Consider the following 27,751-nt stretch of genomic DNA (forward strand, 5'->3'; position numbering starts at 1 on the left):
CCAGGGCTTATATGTGTCCTTGTTTTGTTTTGCTTTTTTTTAAAAAAATTATTTATTTGAGAGAGAGAGAGCGAGAGAGCGAGAGCGAGAGAGCACGAGCCTGAGCTCATAAGCAGGGCAGGGGGGGAGAGGGAGAAGCAGACTCCCTGCTAAGCAGGGAGTCTGATGTGGGCTCTATCCCAGGACCCTGGGATCATGACCTGAGCCAAAGGCAGACTCTAAATTGACTGAGCCACCTAGATGCCCCTGTCTTGTTTTACTCTTGCCAATACTTCTAATCTTTGAGAACCTTAATCCTATCTCCCACCTTAAACTTAAAACAGAGTTTAATTGAAGCTTTTTGGAGGGCAATTTGGTTTAGCTGGCAGAATTTTAAGTATGCATGTTATCTGACCCTGTAATTTTGCTTCTGGAATTCACCATACAGAAATACTTGGACAAATGTTCCGCAAAATAAGCACAAGGATGTTACTGCAAAATTGTTTTCAATAAGACTGAAAATAAATAACCCCTAAATGTCCATCAATGGGAAATTAAATTATGAGATAAATGAACTGGCAATTATTCAGCAGTTTAAAAATGAGTTAGATTTCAATGAATTGATATAATATATGATAAAAGGCAATGTAAGCCCATCTCTGTGACACAAATTTATCGATGTACATCTATAAGTATGTGTGTATATATATATGTATTTATAAACACACACACACACACACACACACACCTTTGAATTTGCAATAAAAACGATCTGGAAGTACAACCAGGAATTCATCTTTGGGAAGCAGATTTTGGATGAGTACAGAAAAGATAATATTCACTTTTACACTTCTGTGCCATTTGGCATTTTGCAACCAGACTACTCTACCTTGTGATTAAAAATTTTTCTTTTCTTTTCAAAAAGCTAATTGGCATCTAAATCTCCTAATTTGTTTCTGTCCTTAGCAATTCTTGTTTCTTAAAGTGGGATGTAGAGAGATCACAGAGACTGTGAGGCTCCAGGTGCAGGCAATTTTAAAAGAGAGGGGAAGATCTGCAGGTGCTGACAAACCCACTTGCAGGTTGGCGTTCAAGTGCCACCAGTTCAGGGACAAAGGCCCAGCAGCTGCATCAATATCAACATCAACATCAACATCAACTCTTTTAGTTTTATATACAAGGACCTCAACTTTTTAAAGCCTCCAAACTAGAAAATAGATTCAATGAGTCTAGGACAGAAGGGCACTGATTCACTTCTTCTTCCCTTTCCAGTAAATGGCAGTCTGTTTTTTTTTTTTTTTTTTTTACTTTTCTATTTGATGGTTTAGAGCTGTGTGATCTTGTACAGTATAGGTGGCTACTGAGCACCTGAAATGTGACTAGTCTGACTGACATGTGCTCTAAGTGTAAAATACATGCTGGAGTCTGAAGACTTATTATGAAGAAAGAATGTAAAATAGCTCATTCATTCATTCATATTTTTAAATATTTATTACATATTGAAATAATATTTTAGATATGTTGCATTAAATAAAATATACTATTAAAACTAGGGATACCTGGGTGGCTCAGCAGTTGAGCATCTGCCTTCAGCTTAGGGCGTGATCCCAGTCCAGGGATCAAGTCCTGCATTGGGTTCCCTGTGAGGAGTCTACCTCTCCCTCTGTCTATGTCTCTGCCTCTCTCTCTGTGTCTCTTGTGAATAAATAAAATCTTAAAAAAAAAACCCTAATTTTATCTGTTTTTTTTCCACCTTTTTAAATGTGGCTACTAGAAAATTTTAATTAATTGGTTAAAAAATTATTTATTTAACAGAGGGAGAGGGTGCAAAAGAGCACAAGCAGTGGGGAAGGGCAAAGGGGAGAGGGAGAAGCAGACTCTCTGCTGAGCAGGGAGCCCAACGTGGGGAGCTGAAGGCACATGCTTAACCAACTGAGCCACCCAGGGGCCCCTAGAAAATTTTAAATTACACTGTGGCTCATGTTATATTTCTATTCAGCAGAGTTGCTTTAGACCTTCATGGATGGAATGTCTATATACTTAAACGTTTAAAAAAAGGAATAGTAAGGTGGAGAGGGAGGCATGAATGAACACACACATACACCCCAACTGTTACAATGCTATCCTCTATATCTTGATGCCTAATTTTTAGAGTTGCTTGTTACAATTCAGTGTACCTGTTATAGACCATATAGTTCTGAGTTCAAGCTCTGCCAATGACCAGATGTGGGATTCTGGGGCAAATCACTTGGGAAGATTAAACTGAATAATATATGTCAAGTGCTCAGGACCATATTCAAGGGTATATAATAAGCTCTGTCGATAAGTGTTAGCTGTGCCAGACATCAGTAAGAGTTCCAGAACTGACCAGATTATGCTTCTACCCAGAAGCAATATCAGAGTTAGAATGAATCTTAGACATTATCTAGTAAACCTCAGAAACCCAATATATAAAAAAGATGAAATCAAGCTAACCTGAACAAAACTGAGTGTGGGAGCAAGAAAGGATGTTAACGCCTGAGCTATCCAGGAGTGTGAACACCATAGATGTGGTATCTTATACAGGCCTCTTCATTTTACAGATAAAGACACTAAGCTCCAGGCCAACGAGCTGTCTTCAGTCACAGAACTGGTGAGGGAGGGATGACATGGAGTGAAATATCTGGTTCTTGAGAAAGAACACTGCTCTGCATCACATCATTACTGCAGCTGTGGAGGGCAACGTGTGTGCCCAGAGAGAATGTGGCTGAGAAAAGCACCATGAGACAAGACAGATGGAATGCTGAGGAGCCATTTGGAGTGGGGGGGAGTGGGTAGTACGGCAGGTCTCTTTCTGAAGAGGCAGCTTCTAGGGTTAGCTCTGGGAGATGAAAGGGGACAGGTTGGTACCCAGATCAAGAAAAATGTGTGGATTCTAAGGAGGAAAACCTGGGGCAAATTTTGGGATTAAAGTAGGTTCATTGTTGGATGCATTATAGACAATGTTACTTTGAGTAACATAAAGTTACATCTTGGAGAGGAGTATGTACTGAGGCCAGAATAAAGTTGGGGCTTCTTTAGAAGGTCTTGAGAGCCAAGGGTCCTAGACCAGTTTTTTTTTTAAGATTTATTTATTTATTCATGAGAGACACAGAGAGAGAGAGAGGCAGAGACACAGGCAGAGAGAGAAGCAGGCTCCTCGCAGGCAGCCCGATGTGGGACTTGAAACCCGGACCTGGGATCATGCCCTGAGCCAAAAGCAGATGCTCAACCACTGAGCCACCCAGGTGTCCTGCTAGACCAGTTTTAATACGTTTTTGCAAAGGGGTGACAATAAGAAGATTAACTTATGCTAAATCCATGAGTGGGCAGGACACAGGAAAGCAGGCTGCCTATGAAGGACCAAAGTGAGTTGATGGAAGTCGAGATCTGAGGGATCCTGTGGAGACAGGATCCATAGGACTTAAATATATGAGAAGGATGAGTAAGATCCTAAGTGACTTTAGGAACCTAGCTGGGTAACTGTGGGAATTTGGATGCCATTAACAGGAAAGGAGATGGCAAGAGAAATGGCTGGTTTGGTGAAGGTAAGGTGTCCGTGAGATGGTTGGTGGAGAGTCAGCCAATCAGAGAAATGAAATGTGGTTCTGGAACTCATCTGTATCTTATCTATACAGAGTCTTCAGAAGCATCTAGGCTTGGGAGAGAAGAAGAGCCAGTAAAAGAGATAAAGAAAGGCAGAGGCATCCAGCACTGTGCTTTTTCTTTACCAACAGCAAGGCCAGGAAGAGTTTAATGGAATAAGTGGTCACCAGATTGAGATGCTGAAGATACCAAGAAGAGAACAGAGAGCTGGTTCCTGTTAGCTCAGAAGGCAGCAGATGGACTGCAAGGAGGATTCAGCAGTTAGATAGATATGCCTGGGTTCAGAGCCTCTCATCATTTATTAGCTGTGGTACTTTGTACTACTTAAGCTTTTTGGGCCCCAGTTTTCTTACCTGTTAAATGGGGGTCAACAGTGTCCCACAAAGTCACTGTGAGATTTAAATGAAATTATGTATTTTGAGGCACTTGTACAAGAACACTTGTAGTAAGTGCTTGCTAAGCATTATCTATAATTTTTATCATTGGAAGGATTTAAGGAATGGCAAATGGTGAAGAAGTGGAGGCTGCATGTGGAGACCCTGTTCTTTTCAGAAATTTGGCCATGAAGACAAGAACAAAGATTGAGGGCACAGAAAAGGGAGAGTGAGGTCTTTTCTAGAAAGGAGTTATGAAAGCTAAGGGACAGGGAGATTCTGAAGTTACAAATCAGAAGGGGATGATGGATAGTGGCAGTGTCCAGGAGCAGGGTAGCATGGAGAACACAGTCGAAGGACTTGTCTTGGAAGGAGAATGCATCCTTCCTTAAAAGGAGAAAGAAGGTGGCACTGGGGTAGCTGAGTGTACTAAGCGCCCAACTCTTGATTTTGGCTCAGGTCATGATCTTGGGGTGACGAGATGAGCCCTGTGCGGGGGGCTCCATGCTCAGTGGGAAGACTGCTTGAGATTCTTTCTCCCTCTCCCTGCTTCCCCTCTCCTGCTTGTGCTCTCTACCCCTCTCTCTCTAACATAAATAAATAAATCTTTACCAAAAGAGGAGAGAAGGAAGAGAGGGGATGAATATGAGAGATTTTTGAGTTGAAAGAAGGGGCACAAAGGAGCTTACTTTGGATAGACTCGCTCATCTCAGTCAAGTGGAGATGTGGTGGAATGTTGGGCTGGAAGCGCAAGGACATACTGGGCTTAGGGACTGTGAGGGTTGGAGAGTAAAGAACTGTGCATGGGACCAGGTCTTAGACTGAGGGAAGAGATCTAGAGGAGAAGAGATGTGGCCACCAAAAGCCCAGATGGCAAGTGCTGGAAAGCCTACATGTCCTTGTTGCGTGGAGCTTCAGGTTTAAAGGTGGAACACATGGATGACGATGATCCCTAAGGTGCAGTGAGGGCCCCTGAGGAGTGAGCAGAGGGCACAAGTTCATCAGAAGGTCCTGGATGCCTAAGTGCAGGCAGGGGGAGACAGGGAGAGGGTACACTGAACAATGCAGCAAAGTTGGTCAGGACTCTTAGTCTGCTGTTTCCTCTTACATGCCAACTACTTCCATCGGTAACAGTTCTTCCAACTCTGGAGTAGCTTTGATAAAGCTATTATGCTTAAAAAGAGCTCTATATTAAAAAAAAATCGCTGGTTCTATGTGGCAGGTGATATAATTAGGAAGGGGAGACTAAAGCGGGAGAGGGTGGCAAAAAGGAGCTAGGAGGCTTTGGCCAAGAGTGCCCCCAGCACCAGATGGCCTGGAATATCCCAGTTCTCTTCCAGGCGAAGAGAGCATTGACAGAAAAGGCGTGAAGAAAGAGACTTCAAGAAAAAGTTCTATGAAGGGGGACAAACTGGCCCAGAACAGGGATCCCAAGGACCGAGAGGGAAGGATTAACACAGTTTGGAGAGCCAGAGAAGGGGGAAAGCGGGTTGCTCAGAACAGGGATAAGACCATGGAGAGAAGTCCCAGACCAGTCATTGCCAGGAAAAGGGAAGCAATGACTTGTGCAGTTGGAGGGAAGAACATGATGGCAAAATTGGCAGGAAGAGTACTATAAGGATAAAATCTAGTTTGCAGAGAAGACCACAAAATAGGCAGCCCCAAGGTGCCCAACTGGAGTGCTGGGTGCTGGAGTGCCGCAGAGCTGCCCTGATGGGGAAAGGCCAGGCCATGCCCTTTGGTGGCTTTTCAGTGTGCATCATGGAAAACAAATGCATTTTTCAAATTCATGTTAAAGTAAGATACATATTAAGCATAAGAGAAGTCAACATTGATTACGTTAAAAAGTACTCATTCGTTCTTAGAACTACTCTAATGCATTATTCAACCAAGATTAGTTCTTTTCCTAGGTACCATCTGGGGTATTTCCTTACTCAAGAAAATGCTTCTTTAAAGTTCTTCCTTTTGGGTTGGTTCTTTTTATAAAGATTTTATTTATTTATTCATGGAGAGACATGGAGAAAGAGGCAGAGACATAGGCTCCCTTGGGGAGCCTGATGTGGGACTCCATCCTGGAACCCTGGGATCATGACCTAGCTGAGGGCAGACTTTCAACCACTAGCCACCCAGGTGCCCCTGGTTGACTCTTTAAAGGAAAAAAAAAAAAGCCTATGAAAGCATCCCAGAAGAGATAAGAATTCTCAAGGTCTAGTTGTATGCTCTAGTTTCCATACACATGTTCTGACCTAACCTGAGGTGATGGGTTTCTACTCAAGGCTAGGGCGTGTCCTGTGCAGTCTTCAGGTCAGCCAGTTAAGAACCTCAATTTACTGATGTCACTAAAGAGAGGACTCAAATAAGGGGAAACACCAACATAGTAACCAACGGGAAAATTGGCAAGGCACTCAGTGACATTTTAAAGTCATTAGTTCACAGACCACTCAGCCACAAAGGACAGTTTCACTGTCAGTTTCTCAGCTACTGGGTGTTTAATTCATAGAAATCAATGACGACTAACCTAGAAAGGCCACCACACATGGGATAATGTAGCCATGAAGCCTTGTTTGTTTGTTTCCTTCCAACAGTGACTGTATTTATGTTCTTCCTGGTGGCATTTGGCATTTCTTAGCTAGGGATCAGTAGGGTTGGCAACTCAGAACTTCTAAGAATTACTATCTGCTTACCACAATCTCCATATTCAAAGAACTAGTTTTAGGATTAGTTTTTTTCCCCTCCCATTATTAGCATGTTTTACTTTTTTAAATGTGCATTTTCTTTTTATGAATTTGCTATAACCTGGAAAACCCCATAACTCTCAAACCACAGACAATAGTTCTGAGCAGGATCACAAGATAACCTGGATAGCTAGCAACTGTGAATTTAATTTGCCATGAAGTTAAAAATCAACCTATCTCATACATTCATCCATCCATCCATCCATCCATCCATCCATCCATCCTATCCCATCTCATGACATCCTTCGATCTCACTAGTTGTCTACTGACTACATTCACAGCAATGTTTTTTAGTATTAAAATGTAACTCAATGTAGGGTATAGGTGGACCACCCATAGGCAAAGAGCTATAGGAAGAAGATAAAAAATTTCAATTCTTACCCATTTTGTAGCATGTCACTGTAAGTCATTGGTGGCAATTATTAAACCAAGGTAATAGAGACAGATTGTATAAAATTCTCTGGCAGCCCTTAATAATATTACAGAGAATCAATTGGTCAACCTTTCTTATTTTTTTCTTTTTTTTTTTCCAGTCAACCTATCTAATATGGGAGCGCCTGGAAATCAAAGCTATTAAATGTATGGTTTGCTTCTTGACCTTTCTAAAATGTCATTGCCGTTACACTGTAATAATGCACAAAACATTCCAGATAAAGTATGACCTAGTAGGGTAAAACAATACCAAGGGCAGAAACATGACAGAGGGGAAAAAAATCTAAGGTTACAGAGTCAGGCAGCCCTGGATTCAAATCTGGCTCTGCCATTTAAGAGCTGTTTGTCCACGGACAAGTTATTTACTCTCCTTGCAGAAGACTTTGGTTTGTTATCTGGAAACTCTGGATAGTAGTCCTCAGAATGTGGGTTTACTGAGATAATGCATGTGAAGTGCCTGGCCCTGGCTCTGTCACATGGCAGACAAGTGTTACCTCCCTTTGTTTTTTTATTTTTCTCCCTAGGTTATGGAGAATGGTGAGCCTTACTAATACAGAAATGATTATTCCTCAACAATTTTATATAAACAGCTGGGATGTGGCCTGTATGGGAAGGTTGATCCTGACTTCTGGCCTTCCAGTGAGAAACTGCTTTCCCTCCCTGGAAAGAGTCTTCTCATTATATCTATTCACAGAACCCTATGCTTCTTCAGAACACTTATCCTGGCTCAGGCTAATCAGCTAATCATGCATGCAATGCCTCTCTTCCCCAGTAGGATTTAATTTCTCTAAAAAAGGGTCTTGCATCTAGTGGCCATGCTGTAAGTTATTTGTAGACTAATGAAACACCTGTTACAAGGTTTCCCACATGCAACATAGACCACCTGATATGTGAGAGAGATGATTTTAGGGGCTGAACATGGACTACATTACTCAATAGTTTTAAGGTTACATATTTGAGTGTGCACTAAACAAATAAGAACTAGTTCATCAGATCTGTGATTTTATATATTTTTGCTCAGGATGAGGCTAAAAAAAAGTAAATTGTCTATAAAATATAAAAAAGAAACAATTGGAACTGAAGAATACAGTCACTAAAATGAAAAATACATTAAGAGAATCAACAGCAGATTAGGGGATACAGAATGGATCAGTGATCTGGACAACAAGCAAGTAGAAATTACCCAATTGGAACAGCAAAAAGAAAAAAATAAAAAATAAAATCAGGATAGTTTCAGGGACCTCTGAGGCACTATCAAGTATATTAACATTCATATTGTGGGGATCCTAGAAGGCGAAAAGAGACAGAAAGGGACAGAAAACCTATTTGAAAAAATAATGGCTAAAAACTTCCCTGACCTGGTGAAGGAAAAGACATCCAAGTCCAGGAAGCACAGAGAGTCCCAAAAAAGACGAACTCAAAGAGATCCACACCAAGACACATTATATTCAAAAAGTGTCAACAGTTAAAGAGAGAATCTTAAAAGCAACAAGAGAGAAATTAATAGTTACAAACATGGGAACCCCCCAAAAGACTCTGAGCTGGTTTTTTAGCAGAAATTTTACAGGCCAGAAGAGACTGGTAGGATATATTTAAAGTGCTGAAAGGGAAAAATTTACAACCAAGAATACTCTAACCAGCAAGATTATTATTCAGGATAGAAGGAGATATAGAGTTTTGCAGAGAAGCAAAAGCTAAAGTAAAGGAGTTTATCAACCCCGAAACTGGCCTTACAAGAAATGTTAAAGAGATTTCTTTAAATGGAAAAGAAAATGCCATAACAAGAAAGAAGAAAATCATGAAAAAAAATCTCACTGGTAAAAAGGTAAATTTATAGTAAAGGTAGTGGGATCAACCACTTTGTAGCGAGTATGAAGGTTAAAAGGCAAAAGGAATAAAATTATCTGGAACTACAATAATTTGTCAAGGAATATACAGAACGGTATGTAAAATATAACATCAAAAACATAAAACATGGATGGGAAGGAGTGAAAATGTACTGCTTTTAGAATGTGCTTGAACTCAAGCAGCCATCAACTTAAAATAGACTGCTATAATATATAGGATCTTATATAGGAACCTCATGGTAATCACAAACCAAATACCTCTGATAGATATGCAAAATATAAAAAGAAAGAAATATAAACATAACACTAAGGAAAGTCACCAACTCACAAGGGACGAGAACAAAAGAAAGGAATCGGAACTATAAAAACAACCAGAGGGATCCCTGGGTGGCGCAGCGGTTTGGCGCCTGCCTTTGGCCCAGGGCGTGATCCTGGAGACCCGGGATCGAATCCCACGTCAGGCTCCCAGTGTATGGAGCCTGCTTCTCCCTCTGCCTGTGTCTCTGCCTCTCTTTCTCTCTCTGTATGACTATCATAAATAAATTAAAAAAAAAATTATTACTGTTAAAAAAAAAAAAAACAACCAGAAAGTCATAAACAAAATGGCAATAATTACATATCTATCAATAATTACTTTAAATGGACTACTGCTCCAATCAAAAGGCAGAGTGGCTGAATAAGTCTTAATAAATTTAAGGATTAAAATCATATAAAAGCATCATTTCAAACCACAATGGTATGAAACTAAAAATTACAAGAAGAAAACTAGAAAAAACATAAACACTTGGAGGCTAAACAACAAGCAGCTAAATAACCCCTGGGTAAATGAAAAAAATCAAAGAGGAAATCAAAATATACCTGAGACAAATGAAAAGGTAAACACAATAGTCCAAAAGCTTAGAGACACAGCAACGGCAGTTCTCGGGCTCCCAGCATGGAGCCTGCTTCTCCCTCTGCCTGTGTCTCTGCCTCTCTCTCTCTCAATCTCTCTCTAGGTCTATCATGAATAAATAAAATCTTTAAAAAAAAAAAAAAGAATTTTACAGTGATACAGATCTACTTCAAGAATAAGCATTTACCCTTATACCTAAAGGAACAGAAAAAGAACAAAGCCTAAGTTAGTAGAAGGAAGATAATAATAAATAAGAGAACAGAAATAAATGAAATATAGGCAAATCTCGGAGATAGTGTGGGTTTGGTTCCAGACAACCATAATAAAGTGGGTATAAATAAAGTGAATCAAATCAATTTTTTGGTTTCCTAGTACATATAAAAGTCATGTTTACACTATACTGTTGTCTATTAAGTGTGCAATAGCATTATGTCTAAAAAAACCAATGTATAAGCCTTAATTTTTAAAAATATTTTATTTGGGGATCCCTGGGTGGTGCAGCGGTTTGGCGCCTGCCTTTGGCCCAGGGCACGATCCTGGAGACCCGGGATCGAATCCCACATCGGGCTCCCGGTGCATGGAGCCTGCTTCTCCCTCTGCCTGTGTCTCTGCCTCTCTCTCTCTCTCTGTGTGACTATCATAAATAAATAAATAAAAAAAAAATAAAATAAAAATATTTTATTTAATTATTCATGAGAGACACAGAGAGGCAGAGACATAGGCAGAGTGAGAAGCAGGCTCTCTGCGGGGAGCTGGATGCGGAACTCGATCCCAGGACCCCGGGATCATGACCTGAGCCAAAGGCAGATGCTTAACCATTGAGTCACCCAGGTGCCCATGTATATACTTTAATTAAAAATACTTTGCTAAAGAATTCTAACCATCATCTGAGTTTTGGGTGGGTCCTTATCATTGATCATAGAACACCATAAGAAATATGATAATAATGAAAAAGTCTGAAATATTGCAAGAATTAGCAAAATGTGACAAGAGACATGAACTGATAAGCAAATGCTGTTGGACAAATTTTGCAGACAGACTTGGTGGAATCAGGGTTGCCACAAACTTTAATTTGTAAAAAAAAAAAAAGAAAGAAAGAAAGAAAAAAAGGCAGTATCTGCAAAGCACAATAAAATGAAGTATGCCTGTAGTTAATAATAATACATAATAACTTGGAATGGTGACAAATAGTAGCTAGATTTAACGTGGTGATTGATTTGCAATGTACATGAATGTTGAATCACTATGTTGTACACCTGAAACTAATATGTCAATTATATTTCAACTAAAAAAAAAGTAAATTGTTTAGGGTAAAAATTTAAGTAAGTATAGTTGTTTCAAGAATATGGAAAAACCATGAAGGTGTTAAAAAAGATGACAACATTTGGGAAATATTGCCATAATAACAAGCAGGAACCCCGGGGTAGACACATGCTAATGCCACATTCTCTGATTTAGGATTAACCTAAGGTAATGAGGAGTCTGCTTTCAGAATCTATGGCTTGTAAATTCAGCTGGACACTGCAATAGGCGTGTCAACACCGACTCAGGACTTAAGCTACAATCAGGTCAAGCTGGGGGCTAGACCTCAGAACTCATCTGGCATGAGTAAGAAGCATGTACTTTCAGATATCTTGGTGTTATCACAGGAAATACCAAACATGAACAGAGCAGGAACAGGGTCAGATCCCACAGCCATATTCAAGGTCAAAGCCAAACCAGCAGGAACTACCTAGGAGATAGAACACCCAGGCCAGGAATGATGTGTGGTAAGCCTGGATTCATTCTTCAGCCAGAAAGGCACAGAGGACTGGATTCTGATATTGCTTCCTCCTTCAGGCAATTAATTATCAATTTATTACCTCTACGCAAGGCTCCAAGAAAGGGTAACTTTCTTTTGTGCATCTCTAAAGAGCCAATGGGTCTCTACCCACCATCTCACTTCCTCAGCAAACTGAGGCTGGCTGTTGCTGCCATCATGGAAGGAGCCCTTCACTGAGTCTCCAACACTGAGTACCCCCTTCTCATGCTAGGGTGAAAATAAGGGTATATCCCTGTCATAGTGGATTAGAACAAAGAATGAATTTTCCCACAGAAAAAATGTTATAAACAGAAAATGGGCTTTGATGAATTAGCACCAATAACATTTCATATATATTCCAGGTTATACAGGATTCCACAAGCTAGACTTACATAGGATTCTGCAAGCCACTTCAGTGGGAAATGTTTTAATGCTCTAAAATGAAAATTTAGGTTGCAACTGTTCCATAAGTAGTGACTAGCTATACTTAGAAATATAGCAAGTTCCTTACTAGTGAATGCTTAACACTACATATCTTAAATTTTATCTTTTAACATCTTTCAGGAAGATACTGACTTTATCATCAATAGTGGCTGGTATCAAGTCTTGTACTATTGAAAAATAACTGACCACTCTCATCCCATTACAAAAGAAGGACTCATTCTTTGTATTTGAGGACAATTCTAGACACAGAAATCTAATTCTACCGTACATTTCTTGAATCAGCTTTCAGCTTAATGAACTTATTTATGAGATGAATTAGAATAACTGTCCTGACTTCCATCCTGCAATGCTGACAGTAAATTATTTCCTGTTCTGACCATATCCTTTATTTTTTTTTTAAAGATTTCATTTATTTATTTTATTTGAAAGCAAGCCAGGAAAAGGCAGGTGGGCAGAGCAAAATGAGGGATATGCAGATTCCCCACTGAGTGGGGAGGCAGACGCAGGACTTGATTTCATGACCCTGAGATCATGGCTTGAGTCAAAATCAAAAAGTCAGATGCTTAACTAACTGAGCTACCCAGGCACCTGTGACCATAATCCTTTAACACAATGTTTTCTATACCTGTTTGATGAAAAGAATTACAAGAGGTACTTTTAAAAACAAGAATGCCTGGCCCCAGCCCAGTAATGAATCAGAATCTCTAAGGGAGAGATCTGGGAGTTGCACATTTAAAGACTGCTCATCCCTGGTGATCCTGTCATCCAACCCAGTGGTTCTTAGCCTGGAGGGTGAATTAGGATCACCTTGAGGGCTTGTTCAAACACAGGTTGCTGAGCCCCAGCCCAAGAACCTCTGATCCAGTGGACCCTGGGGGAGGGGGTGGGATTTGCATTTCTACCAAGGTCCTCAGAGATACTGAGGTTGTTGGTACAAGAACTACACTCCCAAATCACTTATTTAGCCTGTTGGGCAAACACTGAAGCTACCTTCAATATTACTTTTTTCCTCTCTCCTTGATAGAAAAACAACACTGGATTAAAATGCACAGGACTTCATTTGGAGCAATACTCTTGTTACTTTTTAGCTGCGTGATGTCAGTTAAATTTATCACTGTGTATCAGTTATGTTTCATGGGGAGGTGTAAAAAGGTAACAGAAGGGCAGAGGTTTGGTCTTGTACTCGGCACACAGTAGGCCTGCAATGAACATCTAAGTATTCTGATTTCTTTGGTATGATTCCCTCCTGTGAGCCACATATAAAAAATGCTGAGTTCTAAAAATAGGTCCCCAAATTTATTATAAGCACTAAACTTCATTTGGTTAAAACAAAAGAACAGACCAGGAATGGCTGACCACTTCTCTTTCTTCTGAGCTACTGTGTAGCTGACATTTTGAACATAACATGTATAATAGGAATATATACTCAGCTTTCCAACTCACATTTCCCATGGAAAACAGAATTTTTATTTCTCTTTTATTTTTATTTCTAAAAATAGAAAACAACGAGTTAACAGATTATGATTAGGCTCTCTGCTTAATTTTGATTTGCTGAATTTAGTACCCACGTATGGATTATTTTCCCGGCAGATCTTTACAATATTGTTTGGCTATTTCTTGTGACCTGAAAGTCAAACAAATGAATTACAGACCCTAAGAGTCAGAGGTCCTTGGAGGTCATTCAGCCCACCTGCCTACTCTACTAGTGCCACTGAAAACACCTCCAATGTGGGGTGACCTAGTTTCTTCTTAGACACCTAATGAGAATGTGCTATTTTCACGAACCCCAATCTTCTTTTCAGACAACTGTCCAATATTAGATTTTTTTCCCACATCTGACCAAAAACCTTTATTTCTATAATTTCTAAATCCCTGGTCCTTACTTTGCTCTCTGTCATGCCTGAATATGTCTTATCTCCTCAGTCTGACAGCATTTGCAGTATTCTGAACTAGTGCTGACATCTTCCTTGCCTGGTCCTTTTTAGCCTGAACATTCTGTTTAAGCAACTATTCTCAGCATCAAAATTTCCATACATGTAATAGCCCTGGTCCTTCTACCGTGGACAAAGTCCACCTTGAGCATATTTCTATGTCCCATCATCACCCACAAAAATAAGTTGCAGGGACAATGGCATGTTTCCTTCCCTGAATCTCCAAGAAGTGGAAGCTAGAGTCCTATAAAACTTCACTGTTAAGGACCAAGAATGTTTTTCCAGGACAAGCTTGAATGTGGCAGCCCAAAGCAGGTGGATATGGAGATACACAAACACACACTCATGACCTTACTTGAAACAGAAATGCTATGTTGCCACTTAAATTACTGAAGACCCAAAATGTCTCTTTCCAATGAAGACAGAGCAAAACAAAAGGTATTTCTTACTTTCTACGAAACATTTCTGCAAATATGCAGCCAACACTCCAGAGGTCCACGGGGGTGGCATAGCTGGACTGAAGCAGGACTTCTGGAGCTCTGTACCACAGTGTGACGACCTGCAAGGGCAAACGGATCTGAGCGTTACTGTGGAAGAGGGTTGGTTGCTTCAACTTCTTACCTTGGGTGGTATATAGCCAAGATCCAATTCAGAAAGAGCACCTAGCATTGTATGAGGAAACTGAGCTAGAAGCAATAAGTAACTAGGATTCATCATTGACAGGCCAGGAAATGACATCATCCCCACAACCTGGGTCCCCAGCTCATACTCTGTGTTTCTTATTAGGATGGTAAAATAATTGAGTTTCAGAAAGCAGAGTAAAGACTAAAAAAAACCCCCAAAACAAAAAAACACATGAATTTGAAAACTACTTTTTTTTTTTAAGGGGCTTAAAAAAAAAAACAAACAATACAAGGAAAACAGGTGTTGGCAAAGATTCCAGCTCGGTTCTTATGCCAGCATTATTGGGAAATCAGAAAATGATTCCAGTGGTTGCTAGATGTTGACCTTGAAGTATAAAGAACACTCAGGACAAGTCAAAACTACTCTTATCATGAGACTGTGGGGAATCAAAATAAAGCCTCCTCAATGCCACTCTTTTCAGAAAACAAATAAAAAACTAAGAACTTAAGAGAGAATATATAACTCAATTGTTTACGCCATGTGTAAATAAGTCATCCAGAGGACAGTATTCCCAAAGAGGAAGAATCTCACTTAATACAAGAGTTGGGTGAAACAGACCCCACCATGACTATTTCTGCAAGGCTGAGAGGTCAGGGAACAAACACATTTATGGGCTTCAGATTTATATCAGTATATGTGGGTTCAAGTGCTTCTCTTTTGGAGGGAAACAGAGATTCTATGGATCCCTGAAATAAAGAAATATTCTTTACTGCCAGGTAAGGAATTCAATACATAAATCTATTACATAAGCATTTTATATTATTCAGATTCCTTTTATCCTTACTTATTGTTTTGTCTAATTGCACTTTCGTTGACATCAATCTAAATTTCCGACAATTCTCCTTTATGTATTTTGGTGCTGCAGTACTTGGTGTGTTCAGATTGCAGTCGCAATTCTCCAAAACATGATTGCCATCTATTTCCTTCCTTCCTTGTAGACACACACTGTGCCTCCCAGCAAGAGATGGCGTTTGGGGCGCCTGGTGGCTCAGTCAGTTAAGTGTTGGATTCTTGGTTTAAGCTCAGGTCACCATCTTGTGGTCCTGAGATTAAGCCCCATGTTGGGCTCCGTGCTCAGTGTGGAGGCTGCTTCAGATTCTCTCTCCCTCTCCCTCCCAGAGCTCACACTTTCTCTCTCTCTCTCAAATAAATAAATAAACTTAAACAATCGTAAAAGAGAGAGAGAAAGAGTTTAAGTCACCTTCCATTGAATCTGAGTTGGGTCTTAGTGATTTGGTCAACTAAACTAAGAGAATGCATCTGAGACTATCAAAACTAGGTTAGAAGAAGCTTGGTAGTCGGGCCTTTTTTTTTTTTTTAAGATATTATTTTTAAGTAACCTCTATACCCAATGTAGGGCTCCAACTCACAACACCAAGATCAAGAGTCGCATGCTCCACTGAGCCAGCCAGGTGCCCTATGGTCTGGGCCTTTTTGAATGCTTGTTTTTGAGGTGCTTCCTCTGGATCCGAAATGCTATGCAGTGAGAAGCACAAAGATGTTCTAGTGGATGTGCCCCGTTGAGTTCTCGGCTGAAAGCCATGCTAGTGAGCCATCTTGGATATTCAAGTCGGACCAGTCCCCCACATGGCTATGGGCCACTCGTGCCCATGTCACAGGGAACAGAACTGCCTAGCCAAGTCCAGTCCACTCACAGGATTACAAGTGATAATAAAATGACTATTGTTTTAAGTTTTGGGGAGATTATACAGCAGTATTGAACTGAAACAAGATTCTTGACTGGTTCCTCCTCTTCATCTGATTTAACTAGTGTTGCTTTGAATTCACACAAGGAGTCAAATTTCATGTAAGGGATATCTGGTTGACATCTAATGGAGGCATGGTGGTGATGTAACAAATTTAAAAAAGGAAGCAAACAAACCCCTCCAAAACCAAATAGTGTCACCCAGTTATCATTGGCTCCAATATGTCTTTCCAGCAGCATATCCTGCAGTATCTCCATATACCACAGTATAGTATCTCCATAACTCTTACAGTCTTCTCACATAATAGACCACAGCACTGAGTTTCAACTCTGTGCATCAGAATCATCCACGGGCTTTTATTATTTATTTTAAAAAGATTTTATTTATTAGTACATGAGAGAGTGTGAGAGAGAGGGGCAGAGAGAGAGGGAGCAACAGACTCCCCACTGAGCAAGGAGCCTAACATGGGGCTCGATCCCAGGTTCCTGAGATCATGACTTGAGCTGAAGGCAGATGCTTAACTAATTGAGCCACCCAGGTGCCCTATTCATAGGACTTTTAAAAAACATATGTCTAGAGGCGCTTGGGTGGCTCAGTCAGTTAAGTGTCTGACTCTTAATTTTGGCTCAGGTCATGATCTCAGGGTCATGAGATTGAGCCCCAATTTGGGTTCCCTGCTCAGTAGGGAGTCTGCTTGAGGTTTTCTCTCCCCCTCTGCCTCTCCCTGCTCTCTCTCTAAATTTAAAAAAAATCTCTCTCTAAAAAAAAAAAAAAGGAAGAAAGAAAAAGAAAAAAAACATGTGTTGATCTTCTCTGTCTCTCACTGAATTGGATCTCCATGATGGGGGCCCTGGAGTTCTTCCTTCACTTTTTTATTTCTTCTCTTTATATAACAGTTTTTCAGGTAACACTAACCCTTGACTAGGTCTGAGCACCACTCAATTATATAAACATAACCTCTAGCTCCTGCCTCCATGCTTTAGAGCTGGCACTGTTCTAGTCTGGAAAGCTCTTCCTTCTCCTCTGCACATGTGGAAATTCCCCTTATCCTACAAAGCCTGGCTCTGATGCTATCATCTCCCTGAACCCACTGCCACCTGAAAATCATACCTTGTAACATAGTTCCTAAAATGGTTTGCTGCAGAGGACACGGACTTGATTTTATCCATGATTACATCTGTAAATACCCATCACGATATTGCTCACATAACAACTGGGGTTTAACAAATACCAAATTGACAATTTTAAGCCAATCATTGCTAGGAGATAAGTTGGCAAAATTCGGTTATCAGTCATTCCCCAGGAAGAAGGTACTTACTACATTTGCTAAGAAGAGCACTCAGTTCTGGGCTCTATGAATTATGAATGAATAAATGAATTATTTATTTCTGCTTTATTAATATTTCCAGCTGGGGGGACATTTCTCTGCTCCTCTGATACATTGCAAAAAAAAGGTGTAGGCGTAAATGATTCATAAAGTTCTGCTCAGTGGTTTATAGACATATACAGTGTAAAGGCACACACCTACTTTTTCAGCAGCATTTGAAATAAAGTCTAGCATCATATGGGATGAAAATTTTAACCTGAATATTGCATTGTTTTAAGCCGTTCTAAAGTGGCTGTGATTTCTGATGGATTACATGTTAGTGGGACTTTTTCATTTTGAGTACTTTAATCAGTGTACCTATTATGATCATCAAGCAAAATGTCTAGACAGTTAAAATAATAACTACATTGACATGTTTAGGAAGTTCCTTTCTAGTCCTTTTAAAAATTAGTTACCACTCAAAATGGATAATTAATTTTTATCAAATATCTTTAAAATGTCTATTAATAATGACCATATGATCATTCTCATTCATTCTATGAATAGTATGTCCATTAGCAGATATCCTAATACAATCCTTGCCTTTTTGGAATTAATCATTCCTAATCTTGCTGTATTATTCTTTTAATATTGGTGTATTACTCTCTTAATAGACCCTTGGGTTCTATTTGCTAATACTTATTTAGAATATTAACTTGTATTCCTGAGACTGAGCTGCAGTTTTATTTTTTGTGTTAATTTTTCCTGTTTTGATATTAGAAATATGAAAGGTTTCTAGCCTTCTCTATGTTCTGGAATATTATAAACAAGATCAAAATAATCTCTTAAAAGGGCTCATTCATAAAACCATCTGGATCTGGATCTTCATTAGCTGTTATGCTTTCAACAATCTTTTGAATTTCTTCTTAGTCTGTTTAGGTTTTAATCTCCTTTTGAGTCAATTTTGGTAGTAATAAAGGATTTTCATGAGAATTTCTAGATTCTAAAATGTGTTGGATTAAATTTGTACATAATATTTCTTATAATTATTGTCATGCCATGTGTTTCCTCAGTTTTCTGAGGAAGAGAAAATTTTATTTTTTCTTAATGTTGCATATTTTTGTCTTTTCTTTGTAAAAGTCAGGTTTTCCAGGAGTTTAGTTATATTATTTACTGAAAAAAACTGACATAGAGTTTTATTTCCATTTTGGGAGAATGGTTGTTTTATTTTATAATTTATTGTTTTTCTACTTTTATCTTCTGAAAGACAAAAGTAGTTTCTTTGTACCAGTCTATCTACTTGAATTGAAACTTGATTTATTTTTAATTCTAATTAATGATATAACATTATTTAAAGAATATGTAATTTACCTTCAATTTTCCCTTTAATCCAAGAGTAAACTACTTCAATGAATAAATTATTTAGAAAAGTATTTTAAAATTTCCATGTGGTCATGTTATTTATGGTTATCTCTTAATTGTTGGATTTCCAGCTTTAGAAATTCATGGCCAGAGAAAGTAACCTGCAAATTTCTACTTTGTAGAATTTATTTTTTCATTTTATCTTTTTAAGATTTTATTTATTTATGTGAGAGAGAGCATGCATGTGCATGCAAGCATGGGGAGAGGCAGAGGGGGAGGAGGAGGGAGAAGAGGGAGAGAGAGAGTCTCAAGCAGACTCTGGCTGCGTGTGGAGCCCCACGGGGGTGCTGGATATCAGGACCCTAAGATCATGACCTGAGTCGAAATCAAGAGTCAGACACTTAACTGACTGAGCCACCCAGGTGCCCCTACTTGGTATAATCTGTTACTGCTTTCTCTAGGACTATGTGCACATCTGGGTTTTGTGTCATAGGGTTTCAGGGGAGTAACTCACTCTCTCTTTTTTTTTAGGATTATTTTTAGAGAGAAAGAGCGAGAGAGAGCAGGGGGAGGGACAGAGGGAGAGAGAGAGAGAGAGAGAGAATCATTGAGCAGACTCTTGGCTGAATAGGGAGCCCAACTTGGGGCTCAATTCCAGGACCTGAGCCAAAATCTAGAGTTGGGCACTTAACCTACTAAGCCACCCAGGCACCCTGGGAGTAACTCTCTTTTAAGTGTAAAGTTCAATCCTAATACAAGTTGGTCTCATACAGATCCTTCTATTTTTCTATACTTTGTCAAACTCTGGAAGAGACTCAAATTTTTGTTTTCCTTCTCCCAGAATCTCCTTGTATTTCTAAGGGTTCTGCCCTATACATATTGGCCTTATATTATGGTAAATAAAATTTATGAAGCAAAAGTATTCTTTTTTTTAAAAAAAATTTATTTATTCATGAGAGAGAGAGAGAGAGAGAGAGAGAGGCACAGACACAGGCAGAGGGAGAAGCAGGCTCCACACAGGGAGCCTGACGTGGGACTTGATCCTGGGTCTCCAGGACCACACCCTTGGCCGAAGGTGGCAGTAAACTGCTGAGCCACCCAGGCTGCCCTGAAGCAAAAGTATTCTTAAGATATAAATAGTTTAGATGGCTGATATAAGATATAAAATAAATAGACAAATCCTAGTAAGTCAGTTATAAGATATAATGTAAAAAGGATACTATTCACAATAGTAACAAAAATATAAAACATTGAAGAATTTAAAAAAAGCAAAATCTATGTAAATACAATGATATACTATTGTTGAAGAACTTAAAAATCAAATAGATGATGAGACAGACCATGACTAGGATGGGAAAAAACATTATTATAAATGTAACTGTCATTCCTATATTAACAAGAAAGTCTAAAACAATGAAATGATTTGGGGAAGGAATTTAACTTTGACAATATGGGACCTCTGGCAGAATGATGCTTAAGAAGAGCCAAAAATAGTCTGAGAAATTAAGATGAGGAGGATTTATTCTTGGTTACCAAAACAAACTCTAAGGTACAGAGAACAAAATAATAGGTGCTAACAGGTTAAAAAAAAAGAATAAAGTCCAAAAGAGACTGATCTATTATTTATGGAGTTTAACATTCTTATAGGTGAATTTCATCTTAGTGAGAGAGAAAATGTACTTCAACATGTAAAAGCAAGACAACTGGCCAATCATTTGGAAGAAAGTAAGTTTGGTGTATACTTTACACCATGTCTAAGAAGAAACTGTATATTCATGAAAGATCTAAGTGTATAAAGTAGAGCTAGGAAAATGTATTAGAAAAAAACAGAGGAGGACTTTGGGCTATGGAGGCCTTTTTCAGCATGAAGGGATATCTAGAAGCTTGAGACGAAAATATGAACAGATCTGGTTATTTCAGACTGTAATTCTCTTGGTAAACAGTATAAAATTAAGACAAAGACAAATAACAACCTGGGATAATACATCTAAAACAAATTACATAAATAAAACAACAGAAAAATGGATAAAGAATATAATAAGAATTCACAAGAAGAAATACATTATCAAAGATATTTAATCCTATTAAAAGAAAGGAGGGAAGGAATAAAGGAAGAAAATCATCACAATAAAGGGGTATCATTTTTGCCTGATTAGCAGAAAGGAACAAATGACAGTGTTCCGGGTTGGCCACAGTATGGGGAAACTATTTCTTTTTTTTTTTTTAATAAATTTACTCTTTATTGGTGTTCAATTTGCCAACATATAGAATAACATCCAGTGCTCATCCCGTCAAGTGCCCCCCTCAGTGCCCGTCACCCAGTCACCCCCACCCCCCATCCACCTCCCCTTCGACCACCCCTAGTTCGTTTCCCAGAGTTAGGAGTCTTTCATGTTCTGTCTCCCTTTCTGATATTTCCCACTCATTTTTTCTCCTTTCCCCTTTATTCCCTTTCACTATTTTTTATATTCCCCAAATGAATGAGACCATATAATGTTTGTCCTTCTACGATTGACTTATTTCACTCAGCATAATACCCTCCACAGTTCCGTCCACGTCGAAGTAAATGGTGGGTATTTGTCGTTTCTAATGGCTGAGTAATAGTCCATTGTATACATAGACCACATCTTCTTTATCCATTCATCTTTCGATGGACACCGAGGCTCCTTCCACAGTTTGGCTATTGTGGACATTGCTGCTAGAAACATCGGAGGGCAGGTGTCCTGGCGTTTCATTGAATCTGTATCTTTGGTGTAAATCCCCAGCAGTGCAATTGCTGGGTCGTAGGGCAGGTCTATTTTTAACTCTTTGAGGAACCTCCACACAGTTTTCCAGAGTGGCTGCACCAGTTCACATTCCCACCAACAGTGCAGGAGGGTTCCCCTTTCTCCACATCCTCTCCAACATTTGTGGTTTCCTTCCTTGTTAATTTTCCCCATTCTCACTGGTGTGAGGTGGTATCTCGTTGTGGTTTTGATTTGTATTTCCCTGATGGCAAGTGATGCGGAGCATTTTCTCATGTGCTTGTTGGCCATGTCTATGTCTTCCTCTGTGAGATTTCTGTTCATGTCTTTTGCCCATTTCATGATTGGATTGTTTCTTTGGTGTTGAGTTTCATAAGTTCTTTATAGATCTTGGATACTAGCCCTTTATCTGATATGTCATTTGCAAATATCTTCTCCCATTTTGTAGGTTGTCTTTGAGTTTTGTTGACTGTATCTTTTGCTGTGCAGAAGCTTCTTATCTTGATGAAGTCCCAATAGTTCATTTTTGCTTTTGTTTCTCTTGCCTTCATAGATGAATCTTGCAAGAAGTTACTGTGGCCAAGTTCAAAAAGGGTGTTGCCTGTGTTCTCCTCCAGGATTTTGATGGAATCTTGTCTCACATTAAGATCTTTCATCCATTTTGAGTTTATCTTTGTGTACGGTGCAAGAGAATGGTCTAGTTTCATTCTTCTGCATGTGGGCGTCCAATTTTCCCAGCACCATTTATTGAAGAGATTGTCTTTTTTCCAATGGATAGTCTTTCCTCCTTTGTCGAATATTAGTTGACCATAAAGTTGAGGGTCCACTTCTGGATTTTCTATTTTGTTCCATTGATCTATGTGTCTGTTTTTGTGCCAGTACCACACTGTCTTGATGACCACAGCTTTGTAGTACAATCTGAAATCTGGCATTGTGATGCCCCCAGCTCTGGTTTTCTTTTTCAATATTCCCCTGGCTATTTGGGATTTTTTCTGATTCCACACAAATCTTAAAATAATTTGTTCCAACTCTCTGAAAAAAGTCCATGGTATTTTGATAGGGTTTGCATTAAACGTGTAAATTGCCCTGGGTAACATTGGCTTCTTCACAATATTAATTCTGCCAATCCATGAGCATGGAATATTTTTCCATCTCTTTATATCTTCCTCAATTTCTTTCAGAGTTGTTCTGTAGTTTTTAGGGTATAGATCCTTTACCTCTTTGGTTAGGTTTATTCCTGGGTATCTTATGCTTTTGGGTGCAATTGTAAATGGGATTGACTCCTTAATTTCTCTTTCTTCAGTCTCATTGTTAGTGTATAAAAATGCTACTGACTTCTGGGCATTGATTTTGTATCCTGCCACACTGCCAAATTGCTGTCTGAGTTCTAGCAATCTTGGGGTGGAGTCTTTGGGTTTTCTAGGTACAGTATCATGTCATCTGCAAAGAGGGAGAGTTTGACTTCTTTTTTGCCAATTTGAATGCCTTTTATTTCTTTTTGCTGAGGCTAGGGCTTCTAGTACTATGTTGAATAGCAGTGGTGAGAGTGGACATCCCTGTCTTGTTCCTGATCTTAGGGGAAAGGCTCCCAGTGCTTCTCCATTGAGAATGATATTTGCTGTGGGCTTTTCGTAGATGGCTTTTAAGATGTTGAGGAAAGTTCCCTCTATCCCTAAACTCTGGGGAAACTGTTTCATACCGTAAACTGGCACAACCTTTTTAGAGGACAATCTGACAGTATTTATAAAAGGAATAGTGCCCATGTCAAGAGTTCTACTTGCAGGAATTTATCTGAAATATTCAGTCTAGTATACAAAGACGTATTCACAAGGATGTTTATCCCACAATGATTTCCAATAGGGGAATTACTGTTCAGCCATCAAGCCATCAAAAAAGATGAGGTAGTTCTCATTCCTGCTCATTTGTGCTCCCACACAAAGATGTCCATGATATACTGTTAAGTGAATAAATACGTTTTGAACAGATTATGTGTGGGTGTAATCCAGAAGTCATATATGCATGCAGAAATGGCTGCCAGGACTCTCTACATGGACATGAGTTGTAAATGAATAGTTGCCACAAAAACGTGACAGTGCAGGAGGCTGAATGTTGAAAGAAAAGGGGATAGAGGATGATTTCAGAGGCACAAGATCAGCCAGTTCCTGTCAGTAAGCACATTTTATAGCTGAGAAAACTGAATTTCAGAGAGGCTGAGTCATCTGGCCAGAAACACTGAGCTGAGATGAGGAGGAGCTGTTATTCTCAACCAGGACTGACTGCTTTCAACTCTGTGCTCCTTCCTCAACATCCAACACAAGACCTTCAATTCAGCACTGCAAACATCCACACATCAACAGGCAAGCACACAGGCTACAATTAGATAACCAAGAGGAAAAGATTTTAAATTTACATTGAGATATTTTAACGTAAACTTTTTTCTTTTCTTTCTTTCTTTTTTTTTTTTTTAAAAGATTTTGTCTATTCACAAGAGACCGAGAGAGAGAGGCAGAGACACAGACAGAAGGAGAAGCAGGCTCCATGCAGGGAGCCCAATGTGGGACTCGATCCCAGGACCCCGGGATCAGGAAGGACCTGAGCTAAAGGCAGATGCTCAACCACTGAGGCACCCAGGCGCCCTAATGTAAACTGTTAAAATACTTTATAGTTATAGGACTCAAAAACTCAGCTCACTTTTGGGGTTAAATGATTTCTGTAAAAAAAAAAAAAAAGGATTATGGAAAAGGTTTCAAAATTCAATTCTGAACAGTGCTCTGAATGGCATGGCAACTATTCGTCAAATTCCCATTTAATAATTTCAATAAAAATAAAGATTTAAAATCTCTTTGGCAGCCCTAAGATTTTTGTTGGTCTATGTGTAAATCATTGTTAACAGTGAGAGGAATCAGATTTATTAATTAGGTGTATGCTTATATTCTATTTGAACTATTAGCATTTGTCTACAGAGACATCTTTTTTGGTTTAATCTTTGTGGAATTCAACATGCTTGAAGTATAGATTGTAGAAGACTTATATTTCTAAATAATTCTCTAAAAAATCCCAACAATGTCCAAGGCCTTATTTAAAAATAACAAATTACTATTTTTTGCAATAGACAGAAGTCTAATTGTTGTTCCCTAGTTTATGTAATATTATCTCGTATGTCACAGTGTCCCCAGTTTTAATTTGCTATTTATGTGGCTGTTCCACATTCTAATTTATGTGGCTGATCCAGAGCCCTTTAGTCCTCACTTTACATATCACTGTAATTTCTCACTTTACATATCTCAAATGATGACAATTTCTGCAATTTCATGGGATTTAAAATATAGAAGTTCCAAGTTTTTGAGAACAAATTATAACAATTTTTCCTGACAGTAAAATATAAATTCTATTTGCTTTGGAATTATTACACTTCTGTGACTCTACAATTTTCTTATGGAAGACTGCCTAACTTAAAACCAGTCTGTCACATGGAAGCAGATTCATTAATTTTTACTTTAAAGCTTTTTAAGGAATAGACAAAAGTGAAAAAAAATGTTTCAAGGGTTTAGTGCATGAAGTAAAGAATGTTTTCAATTCTACCCAAAAGTTCTTTGTATTTAATAATTCTAAATATTCTTAAAATATCACGGGTGACCTTAAATTTAGAAACATGTACAGAAAAATCTATGAATGCAATGTATAAAGACCAACATTTAGAAATCTATGACAAAGGTAGCCTCTTTGATACATGATAACAATGCAGTTGTCTACTAAGCAAAGACAACAATAGGAACTATGGACAGAGTTTAGTGGTTGGAGCCAGCTGGAACCAAAGCAAATAAGATGTTTATTACAATCATTACATGTATTAACAGCCTCTAGAGGTGCTGAATGGATTTGGCAACAGGAAGGAGAGTGGAAGACGGGGGAAGGGGACTTCAAGGATATTTACCCAAGTGGATGTATCTGTTTAAACTGCTTTGATCTTACAATTTTTTGAACCAGTCCAATAACAGTATAAGATAAAGGAGAGCCAAAGCCAACTGTGACTCTCAATACATCAGAGTAAACCATTCTTACTTAATATCCGATTTAACAGTCTTTTATTCATGTTCCTTTCACCAAGATCCTGAAAATACTTTGTAGATGTTATCTGAACCATCCTTATTATATGGCTACAAGCATGAAGAGTAGAAAAGCACATCGCGAACGCTGTGCTGGTCATCTTCCTTTTGCCTCTCTGGATGGTCTCTGCACTGTGGGGTGGGTGGGAATGGATCTGTACCTTCCACATGCCTCCATGTTCTTATTGGGTTTGACCAATGCGAAGCCTAGGCAGGAGTTCAGGGAAAGGGAGAAGAGTGAGGCAGAGTCTTTAACCTCCAGATTTCCTCCCATTGTGGTTGTCCAGGGCTGGCTGTGCTGCCATCGCAGTCTGTCCATCCTGGGCAATACATGATTCCAGAAATGGCTCCCATCAAGCTTGGGAATGATGAAAGCTTGGCTGCAACTGAGACCCCAGTTAGCACCTTCACTGTACTTCCCCTAAAACCCCCTTTGTAAATCTGGACTCTATAAACAAAACTTCCTCGTATTATTTTGAATGTGCACTGGGACCTATTTCCCAGTGGGATCTTGACCAATACATTCAGTTTGCAGATGAAGAAACAAGCATGGATGTTAAAATCTTGTCTAAGCCTCGTTTTTCTGTCAATGTGGGCATTTAGACTAGATCTGTGAGGTGACTTCTGCTAGCATTCTAAGATGCTGTCATCTCTAATGATGTGACGATGGTCACATAATGTGGCAGTGGTCATGAAGCTTTAAAAAAGGTACATACTGTATAAACGCAAGAACTCTTATTTTTGGACATCCTTGTCTGTCCTTTGGTGTAGTAATCACTTATGGAGGGTATCAGTGCCTTGATATTTTCCTTCTGGGGTCCGCTTCAATATCTCATCTCAAATACAAACTTAGATAAGGATTTCTGAGGAATATGTATACAGTCGTTGGAAGAACTCAATCTTGACACTGCCAAAGTGAAGGCTTTCTGAACTATGCTCTAAGCTTTCTGAACTATGCTCTAATCAATATAAAACTCTCTGGTACGTATGTTGTTTTTCCTTCCAGAAGACTAATGTGGTTTTGCAAAATGAAAATAAAAATTAATGGCAATTTCACTGACTTTTCATAAAGGGTCTTAAAATTCAGCTCTTTAAAGTCACACAATTAACATCATCATCAGAATTATGCCAAGCCAGTTCAATGGAAACTCTTAAGGATTAGATTACAATAAAAGTTAACCCACAAAGTACTTTGCAGCAAATAATAGTGGAGTCACCTCAAACAGACTCATTTATAATCTAAGGGCCAGAACAAGATGTTTTGATAGAGATGACAAAAATGGCCAAGGTCTACACAAAAATGAGATTCTGAGCATTGTGCCAATAACGATTGTGGCCTCTGCTCTGACGTATTCATTATTAGCACGAAGGCTATCTGTCCTTCCCAGGACCTACAGTTGTCCTGGCTCACAAAGGGAGACACTGGCTCCCATTTAGATGTGCTGGTTGCCAATCACCTGGTCATTGCTTCTGTGCTTTCTGTGGGATATTCTTTCCCTGAGTCTCTGCAGGTCTGAATCCTTACATATCACTTCCTCCATGAAGACTTTCCTGTTCTTCCACATCCAGAAACGACCGCTGTCTCCTGGGCTTCTACCACATTTTTAAATTTTATTTTTACATTTTTAAAAGAAGATTTATTTTTAGAGCAGACTTCTTGCTGAGTACGGAGCCCAACATGGGGCTCGATCTCACAACCCTGAGATCATGATCTGAGCTGAAATCAACAGTCAGATGCTTAACTGACTGAGCCAACCAGGCGCCCCAAACTCCCCTGCATTTCT

At 39.1% G+C, this 27,751-nt stretch overlaps 1 protein-coding gene across 2 annotated transcripts in view; it reads right to left on the minus strand.

The window, feature by feature from the left end:
- CDK6 (cyclin dependent kinase 6) overlaps positions 1-27,751 on the minus strand; it is a 239,795-nt gene that overhangs the window by 55,218 nt on the left and 156,826 nt on the right. For both annotated transcript variants that reach the window (XM_072764270.1, XM_026003763.2), the window contains one exon: positions 14,509-14,618. In XM_072764270.1, coding sequence (XP_072620371.1) covers positions 14,509-14,618 — 110 coding nt within the window. The remainder of the gene's footprint in view (positions 1-14,508; positions 14,619-27,751) is intronic.

Source organism: Vulpes vulpes, chromosome 7 (genome assembly GCF_048418805.1).
Source record: "Vulpes vulpes isolate BD-2025 chromosome 7, VulVul3, whole genome shotgun sequence".
NCBI lineage: Eukaryota > Metazoa > Chordata > Mammalia > Carnivora > Canidae > Vulpes > Vulpes vulpes.